Source organism: Miscanthus floridulus, chromosome 17 (genome assembly GCF_019320115.1).
Source record: "Miscanthus floridulus cultivar M001 chromosome 17, ASM1932011v1, whole genome shotgun sequence".
NCBI classification, from domain to species: domain Eukaryota; kingdom Viridiplantae; phylum Streptophyta; class Magnoliopsida; order Poales; family Poaceae; genus Miscanthus; species Miscanthus floridulus.
Genome location: NC_089596.1, coordinates 68,026,651 through 68,036,308, shown reverse-complemented (window position 1 = coordinate 68,036,308; position 9,658 = coordinate 68,026,651). Strand labels below are relative to the sequence as shown.

The 9,658-nt window shown below is 45.0% G+C and overlaps 1 protein-coding gene and 1 long non-coding RNA gene across 2 annotated transcripts; one reads left to right on the top strand and one right to left on the bottom strand.

Annotated features, from left to right (window-relative positions):
• Window positions 1-239: 239 nt before the first annotated feature.
• Window positions 240-1,197, bottom strand: LOC136519105 (uncharacterized). Its single transcript, XR_010774691.1, has 3 exons — window positions 1,031-1,197; window positions 707-809; window positions 240-578 (listed from the first exon to the last, which is right to left on the bottom strand). It is a non-coding gene; the product is annotated as an uncharacterized lncRNA (long non-coding RNA).
• A 4,993-nt stretch (window positions 1,198-6,190) lies between these two features.
• LOC136515746 (uncharacterized) lies at window positions 6,191-9,197 on the top strand. Its single transcript, XM_066509253.1, has 3 exons — window positions 6,191-6,306; window positions 8,549-8,917; window positions 9,134-9,197. Exons 1-3 carry the CDS (start codon window positions 6,191-6,193, stop codon window positions 9,195-9,197), a joined length of 549 nt encoding a protein of 182 aa, XP_066365350.1.
• Window positions 9,198-9,658: the final 461 nt, after the last annotated feature.

Genomic DNA, 9,658 nt, shown 5'->3' with positions numbered 1-9,658 from the left:
TTTCACTAGCTTGAGATGGCTTGGGGTGCCTCTTCATTTATCTTGCTGCTGCGCATTGGGGAGCTTTCTTTAGTCAATCTTGGTGGCTGCTACGAGTGTGTCCTTGCCTCTGATCAAGGCATAAGACAGCCCTCTGAATTGCACTGTTTGTTTCTTTAAAAGTGCAGCACAGTAGGTCTTTCTTACCTTTGCACTTTCATAACCATTGACAACACACAACCAGTTAGGATTTTTCACATTTAACTGCTCATGATCTATCCAACATGATTAACTGTTTATGCATACACATAAAAAAAACCCATACTTTTTTTTTTGCTAGCATTGTGATCAAAACAGATACATGGATACATCAGACTGAAAAGGATCGATCATATATCTCACTCTACACAGAAGTAACGAAGAAAAACACCAACTATCTGCTTTCAAACTCCTTAACACATACGTATACATGTATGCAGATGCAGCACACTAGTACATGGCTGTCGCTTGGACTCTATGCTTGTATGCATCAGGTCTGTCCTGCTGCGCTCTAGTCGCAGCAGAGGTCACATAGCCAGCAGCAACACAGAGCAGCAATACTGCAAAAAAAAAAAACATCGAACCACACGCGCGCATTGGTTAATCAAATAACACCCTTTTGGGAATGCAATGGGCATTGGCAGATGAATTACATTACATCCGCAAGCAAAGTACTGATGACACTTACCATCCATCGATGAAACTAGTCTTTCGTCCCCGCGCTCTTGTTTGTCCGGCGCGCGGCGACGCCGCGCCTTGCTTCTCCGAATAGTCGTCCACAGTCGGGTAGCCTAATATATAACGGCGGAGCGAGCGAGATCAGCCAATAATGGAGCAAAGAACGAAGAGAGCATCTGAATTCTGAGCATGCAGTGCTCGAAGAATCGAATTCAAACGAGCGAGGAACAAATTCAGAGTATCACGGAGAACAGAATCGATCAGCGAAACCACAAAGAGAAGAATCGGAGCTAGCAGTATAAACTAAAGATGACCATATGCATGCATCGATCACCTAGTGGAGGCTGCAGGTTCTTGTGGCCGACGCCCTCCATTATTCTTTCGCGTTCTTGTACAAACAACTCAGCTCTCTCTCTCTCTCTGTTTTATCGTTTGATGTATGAAGATCTATCTCTATAGCTCTTATAGCCTACAGTAGTTGAGTTACTCGGTTATGTATGTATGTACTTACTTGGTGAGTAGGGATGCGAGAGATCGCCGAGGCATATATAGCCCGAACCGCCGCGCATGCGCACACATGCAAATATTCGTTTCGGGTTTCTTTAAGAAAACTTGCGAGAGATGCTGCACTTGTCGATCTGTCCGCGCTCGGCTTTGCCGGCCGCTTTGCGTGCGTGGACCATGCTATCGCCCGACGAGTTGCATTGCATGCTCGCGCGGGTGGACTCTCTGCCCTCGCTCGCCGCCGCGGAAATTTGGAAAACCGAATCCAGCAGCCGCGGGTGGACACCTGCCCTCGCCGCCGCGGAAATTTGGAACACCGTACCGAATCCAGCAGCCGCGGAAATTAAGGTGACCAGATCGGTAAGACGACTGTCGGCACCGGCGCCTGCTGGCTGCTGCAGCTGTACCGGGCTCGGGCGGTTGGATGATGCTGTTTTGCGGTGGTTGATAAGTTTAAGTGAATTCATCGCCCCGGCCCGGCTAGCTGTGTTAAAAGTCGACTAATTTGATGCACGGCGCATTCTTGACAGTGTCCGGGCGTTGGATGGCGGTTGGGCGTCGTCGGTGCTGAATTCTTTTTTCCTGTCTTTTGCTGATGAGTGAAGCCACAAACCGCATGTCTTTGACTCTTTGTAGGTCCAAGGGATATGTTCTCCCGTCCCCGTCCCAGAGATGTCAAGGCAAATGAAAGTGCAAGCGCAGGATCGGCGAGTACCATTCTTGCGGCTTGTTGTAGCGTGGTGTACTGGTGTGGTGTGATTGAGATCTAGTTCTGTAAGTCTGCGATTGTTGGAGACACGTGAAGGTGACACAAAAGCTGCAGCCCTCTCATGGAAAGATCTTTGTGTGCCCCTCAGCTTCAGTAAAAATTGCTCAATAGATGTGGACAATGCTTTTGATCATGAAGAATTTTGGAAAGAAATAACTAGACAAAGTACTTTTCATGCTCCTAGAACTAATGATATTCATAATCCCACTCTTCTTTCATGCATCGTTGGGTTGTTATGACCATATATCCTAGAGCCGATGTTAGAACTATTCGTAACGATGAGTTGAAAATCTTGTACGGAGCTCACGACGACATCCAAGCCAGAGCCGCCCCGCGTCGTCTCGGGCGACACGGGGGGCGCCCGGCCGCCGTCACCGAGGGTCCCGCCCTAACTGCCCATCCGGCCGCCGCCGCTACTCGCCGACAAGCGACGGCGACGGCCAGCGGTGGTGCCCAAAAGGTCACTGCTGCGGCTCTCCCCAACCCCTTTTCTTCCCCAAGCTTTGTGGAGCTCCCATGGCAGCCGGCGTTGAGGTTAGTCGTCGGAGCGCCAGATCCGCGCTCTCCCACGCTGGATCCGGTGCCTCCATGTTGGGATCCAGCGACCCGCGCTTCCCCGGTCCCCGCCGTCTCCGTGTTGCCTGTGCCTGTCCGGGGGCGAGCAGGCTGGCTGGTGGCCGCGTCGTGCGTGGGTGGCAGGCCCCTGCCCGGATGATGGTGGCGGCCTGGGCGCGGCCCCTGCGCGCGGCCGAGATACGGCCAGGGCGTCGGCCAAGGATCTCCCCAGCGCTGCCTCCTGTGCGGTCGTCGGAGCCGGCAGGGCGTGGGCCATGGTGAAGGAGCCTGGCCTGGTGCTGCGATGGTGGTGGTTCCTAGGTCAAAACCTTGCTCGGCTGCTTGCCGGTGCTAGCGGCGATGGCGCTCTTGGCGTCACGTTCCTTCCTGGAGGCGTCGCTGTGGGAACCACTACTCCGGTCGTGCGTATTCATCTCTGTGGCCACCTGTCATCGCCCGGCAGGGTTGTCGTCTTCGCCGTCCGCGACCTCGGCACGGTGCCTGTCCTTGTTGGTCCTCGACTCGTCGGCGGTCCTTGTTGGAGCCAAGGTTTTCATTATTGGAAATAAAAATTCATCGGAGGTCATGGATGAATCGGAGGTCATGGATAAATAGGATAAGCAAGATATATCAGAAATATCGGACCAAATTCAAAAAAATTCAAATTGTTTTGAAAAAATTCCGTATAATTTGACTTGAAACTATTCCTAAGCTATTAAACATCACTTGTTCACAGATAAAAACAAGAATAAAACATTATAGTGTGGGATTGTCGCACGGCTGAATTTGGGTTGTATGTGTGGAAGCAGGAAAAAAGGGAAAAATTTGGCCGATGTCAAATTTTATCGGACCCTGTGGATAGAAAGGAAATTTCGAAAATTTCCATGAATTTCGGCCGATAAAAAAAACCTTGGTTGGAGCTCCCTGAGTTGTGCCTATGTGCTTTTAGCATTCGTCTTCGCAACGGTTGGTCCTACAGTCGTCTGGGTTGTCTTGCAGATGCTTTGCTGCCCGTCGTTCAGCGTTTATGGCGGATGCTTTGCCGCTATCGTTTCTCTCCCGACTGATGCTTGGCCGTCGTTGGCTCCTTCACTGGCAGATGCTTCGCTGCCAGTTGTTCTGCTGTTGGGGCGGATACTTTGCCGCTGCCGTATCTCCCCTTACGGATGCTTGGCCGTTGTTGTTTTTCCTCTGGTGGATGTTTTGCTGTCAGCGTCGTTTCAGTCTCCGGATACTTTGCCGTCGAGACCACGGTCCCTACGGTGGATACTTTGCCGCCATGGTCGTTTAGGGCTCCCGACCGGTGGATGCTTTGCCACGGTTGCTGTGGATGCCGGACTAGTTGGACAACCGCTGCGTTGACGTCTTCATTTTTTCTCAGGCTGTGTCTGCATGTTTGGGGTAGTTGTTGAGGGTCTCATCCCCTGCTTTTTCTTGTTGTTCTAACTGTTCCGTGAGTTCAGTGGTAATCCCTGGATTATTGTTGGCTTCTACTTCTGCTTAATGAAATACGTGCGGATTAGGCACGCTCGCGAAAATCTTGTATACTGTGGTAAACAAAATTCGTGTTTCACATGTTGTTGCTATTATTCATGATCATTGGAAGGGTGTTTTCGCTTGAGTTGGGAGTGTAGAATGCACTTCCCTTGTTACTAGAATTGCTCATGGTCTTGGTCTACTAAATAATGCTATGGTTACTTACATCAAAGGCGGTCGTCAGTTCTTAGATGATGACCATTTCGTGCAAGCTCACATGCTTAGAGTTGCTTCTTATGGAACTCGATACATGACTTACCGTGGTTATACAACCGAGATTGCTTTGCCTTGTGCGGCTCTCTGGTTATATAACACGAAGAAGCTAAATATTAAACTAGAAAAGAAAGAAGTTGCACACAGGTTTTTAGGTGGACCAGTAACAAGGGTGCGCACGAGCACAAGCAACTCAAGAATATCAACAACATTCGCAGCCTCATTTGGCCCAACATTCACCTCACATGGTGGGTGAAACCAACTAGACTATCATGGAGCTAGTTGAAACCATCCACATGGGTCTCAAGAAGCAGAGGGTTGTCATTTTCAATGGTCAGGAGGATATTGCTACCATGGGAGTGGAAGTGGGAACCTCTCAGGCCTCCTTTGGAAGACCCAATCCACGGGGGTTTCCCCACCTTTTCCCTGGGCCAGGCTCCCACGCGGATTTCGGCCCCATGGAGAAGCGCCCTTGCATTTGGAAACCCATCACCCGGGATAGGGCGACCCGAGCCCCGTACTTTCCCCGGGGCGGCTCGTCCCGCACTCAGGGGTCCGGGTGGCTCTTCCCCGACTCACGCGAGAGAGGGCGACGAAGAGGAAGGACCGCCATCAAGCTCGCCCCCCCCCCCCCCCCCCCCGCCGCCGCCGCCACTGAGCTCGCCCCCCACCGCGCCACCGAGCTCGTCCTCGGCCTCGCGACCGCCACCACCTCCGTCCAAGCTTCAAGATCTACTCCAGGTTAGCCCCAAGAACCCGTCCAAGTTCCTCTCCTAGGTCTGATTCATACGGTGATGAGATGGGCGCGGGTAAGAGGTAGTCAAGGTGCTGTGGGAGATTATGGCGCCCATCTCCTAGATCTCCTGGATCTGTTGATTCTGAAGTTTTTTTTTGGTTTGATGTCAGCTCAAGTTCTAGGCCATCCTCGCTGAGGTACACTTCAGCTACGACGTCAACAAGCTCGACGACTGCTTGCTGATCTGGTATGTGCTGAATGCTGAATGTTGTTTGTGAAAGGGTTGATGCACGATCGTGTGATTTGATTGTTCATCATGAAGAGAGGGTTGTGCTGCTGTGATTTGATTGTTTACTCGGTCTTGAGTGTATAAAAAATGTACTGTTTAGGATTGTGTTTGTATTTTGATGTTGCACAAAGGAAAACAGTTGAGTGACATTCTTTAGTTGCCCAAATTGTGACAAATTGTGACATTCTTTAGTTGCCCAAAATATATCTTGATATCTAGATAGATTTCTAAATAGTTTGAGTGAGAGCTAAAATAGAATACTGCATGCACTAAAATAGATAGGTTTCTAAGTAGTGCTCAAAGTAATTCTTGTTAGTGATCTCTCAAGTCGAAAAGCATACACTAACAGAACAATTAATTTCTTTTAGCATGCACACAGTGACCAGTGAACTAGGTCTACCCCATTAATTAGTTTCAGAGAAATAAACTAAACACTCACACATTTTCATTCGTCGTTTGCCGCAATTCAGTAAACACATCCTATATACAATATATTATGCATGTTAAATTTATAAATCAGTACTATATATGAGTTATCAGAGTTAACAAGAAACAAGTACTTAGTTGACCGGAAGTCTCAAAGAAGTTGCAACAACATTATTAACATATATCGAAAAAGCTATTAAGACTTCCACTACTCCTTGAGTAAGTACTTGTTTTGGTCTACTTACTTTGAGTAGTGCTCAAAGCAAATCTCGTTTTGGTCTACTTGAAAATTGTATTGCAGTTTAGAGAACTCCTTTTATGCTTGGCAGTTCATAGAACCTCTTCTTTTATGTATTGTAGTTCAGATAACTCTTCTTTTATGTTTGGCGCATCAGTTATAATTCTTGTTTTTAGTTATATTATATCCTAGTTAATAATATTATCCCTATTCCCTATATAATAGATAATGGGTTCTTGGGAGGAGGATGTTAGGCAGTTCATGTTAGATGAGAAAGAATTGGACGATGAACTTTTCTTTGTTATTGTCCCTGCTGTCATGTCATGTCTCTATGATGAAAAGATGCCATAACACATGCCATCTCTTCCTGGTGCCACAAAGGTCAAAGAAATCCTAGAAGGCCACAAAAATTGGTGCAAGTTAGAGTTTAGAATGGAGGTTGAGATCTTTAGAGCTATAGCAAATCTTCTCAGAGCAGAAAACTTATTACGCGACACACGCGGTGTTAAGATTGAGGAGCAATTAGGAATGTTTTTGTTCATGCTCTCCCATAATCTAGCACTAAAACGCTGAAGAAAGCATTCCAACACAGCGGTGACACAATTCATAGGAAAGTCAATGAGGTCTTCGATATAATTCCAACATTGACTCATAGATTCATCAAGCTTCCAAATCCAAACAAACACATGCCAAGATTTTATCAAACCCTCGGTTCATGCCGTTCTTCTAGGTTAGTCATATATGTTGCTTGCCCTTGTATCACTCCAAACACACTATTCCAACAATCTTAGGTTCCTTTTTACGTGCAGAACTGCATTGGCGCCATTGATGGGACACATATCCCTATTACTATCAATGAAGATAAGGCCCCTCCTTTTAGAAACAGAAAAGGGACACTGTCCTAGAATGTTATGTTTGCTTATGACTTTGATCTCAAATTCACTTTCATCCCTTGTGGGTGGGAAGGATCTGTGTCTGATGCAGGAGTCTTATGTTCTGCTCTTACGAAGGGGTTTCATGTACCGCCAGAGAAATTCTACCTTGTAGATGGCGGATATGCTAACACTCCATCATTCATAGCACTGTACCGAGGAGTTAGGTACCACCTTGGCGAGTTTAGAAGGCGTGGATCATCACAGAGAAATGAGTATGCAAACTACAAGGAGTTGTTTAATCATCGGCATGCACAACTTTGGAATCATATTGAAAGGGCATTTGGGGTGTTGAAAAACGGTTTCCAATTCTGAAAGTGGGAACACACTATCCAATTGAGACTCAGATCAAGATTCCTGCAGCAGCAGCAGTATTTCACAATATAATTAGAGCGCACAATGGGCAAGATAATTGGCTAGATCACCAACCACAATATATCAATCCAACCACTTTTGTTGATATGCCAGAGGGGGATAACAGTTATCCAAGTGAGATAGAATCGAGTGATGGCAACACATTACGAGATCAAATCGCGCAAGCGATGTGGGCTGCCTATAATAATTAGATGGTAATTTGGAGCATTGTTCATCATTTTCAGCATTTTACCTTACATTTATATTTCTAGAATTTTAGCTTATATTTATCTTTCACCATTTTTCAGCAATGTCAACGTCCCAGGGTACAAGGGCTGCATGGAGCTACACGTATGAGAAAGGGCTGGTGGATGTAATGAAAGAGCATGTCAATATCCCAATGTACAGGGCACAAAATGGCTGGACAGCAGATGGTTGGAGAAAAATTGCTAACGGTTCAATGAAACCTTCCCTTTAGCTCATTTTTCAAAACAACAAATGCAAGAGAAAGGAGAAGGAGTTGAAATGAAACTATAGGACAGTTAGAGATGCCAGAAAAGAGAGTGGTGTTAGTTGGAATGAGACATTAAGCATGATAATTGCCGAACCAAAGAAATGGGAAGACCTAATTGAGGTTAGTCACTTTGTCAATTATATAGTATTGTGTTTTCACTATTTTAAGAAGCTAACCAAAATGTTGCTTTGTTGCATTTAATAGAAGAATCCAAAAGTCGGTGAGTTCCAAAAGAAGCCACTTCCTCTTTTATGAACACCCGGCATCATTGTATGCAGGTAATTTTCCTTTGTTTGCTCATGAATACAGTTTTTTTTGGTGTTGTATTCATGAGCTAGCTGTATCGTAAATCTGAATTTTTGTAGAAGTGTGCTCTTTATTTTATTCAGCTCATCTGTGCTGCAGTAAGAGTATTCAAAACTATCATGAATTTTTGTACAAGTGGGCTCTTTATTTTATTCAGCTCATGAATCTAAAAGAACAACTATGTTTATTTGGTGGTCTGAGTTCATGGAACCACAATTTTGTCTATCATTATGGCCTTACCATTTGTTTGCTCTGTTTCTTAAATGAACATGTGCCTATGGTGCTGAATAACTTTGAATAATACCTAAGAGTGTATCTCTGATATGTATTAATAGGAAGTATAGCCACGGAAGATTTGAATTTTACATCAACCGAGCCACCTAACATGACGGCATGACCTCCGATTGAAAGAAGTCACTCTGAGCAAAGTACATAGAACACGGCTGCTGGCTCTGATTCTGTTGGCATCAATTTTGGTAGAAATCCTTTTTCTCAAATTGAGGGACTAGAAGTGCAATCTGCACCATCCTATCTCAATATAGAGGAGCAAGAAAGTGCTAGTGGAAAAAAACGCAAGCAAAATCAAATGGCAGCTAAACTCGACGAATTCATAGACTTGAGAAAGATCCAGATGGAGAAAAATCAGGAAAAACTAGATGAGAAGAAGAAAAAAGAAGATGACTATTATGTAGAAAAGTGCATTGCTATTGTGGATAGCATAGAAGACCTAACTATTGAGCAGAAGGCAGATGCTAATGAGCTCTTTCAATCTGAGATGAATCGACAGATATTTATGATGACTAAAAATCCAGCTGTTCGACTAGTTTGGCTAAAGAAAAAAATTCACAGGTATGTTTGCTTGTCTTAGTTTTCTCCTCTTCTTCTAGCATCAGAGACTGCTGTAGTGTTCATCTGATGTTGTGGATATTTATGATGACCTGAATGCTTATCTGAATGGATGCCTCTAATTTGATCATTGGAGACTGATGTAGTGTTCATCTACTGTAGTGTTAGAACATGTGTGAATGTTTATCTGCTGAATGAATGAATATTTATCTACTGTAGTGTTCATCTGCTGAATGACCTACTGAACCTGTATGAATGTTTATCTGAATGTGACCTATTGTAGTGTTAGAACATGACCTGGAGTGTTAGAGAGAGAGTATGGCAAGAGTATATGGAAATGCAGTGGTAAATAAATTCAGAGTTTAGATAAGTTGCACTATGTGAAAAAGAAATCCCAAGTACTTCTTTTCGTCAGTCGTCCTGCTTTGTTTGGTTTTTTTCTCTGTTCATCTCATTGCTAAGTTACTAATTCCACTGATGTTACATGTTTTTTTGCTGCAGAATTAGACCTGAAATGTCTACCTCCCTCGTCTTGTGTGTTCATCTCTTTGCTGCTAGAACTGGACACAAAGGAGTAGAGGGTAGCTAGCTAAGATTGAAGTTTTAATTTGTGTTCGTGTTCCATGATGGATAGAACTGTATTATTTCGACTTTGGAGCTGTACTTTGACAATAGGTGCAGATTCAAGCTTCTTTGAGAACTATCTTGCTTTGTGCTAAATTACCTATGCAATTATGCTGTAAT

Excerpts from the sequence above, each read along its gene's own strand:
- LOC136515746 (XM_066509253.1), top strand. The coding sequence starts at position 6,191 with ATGGGTTCTTGGGAGGAGGATGTTAGGCAGTTCATGTTAGATGAGAAA. Across the intron at positions 6,307-8,548 it reads TGTCTCTATGATGAAAAGAT|AAATCCTTTTTCTCAAATTG; the intron begins GCCATAACACAT and ends CAATTTTGGTAG. Across the intron at positions 8,918-9,133 it reads CTAAAGAAAAAAATTCACAG|TGTTCATCTGCTGAATGACC; the intron begins GTATGTTTGCTT and ends TATCTACTGTAG.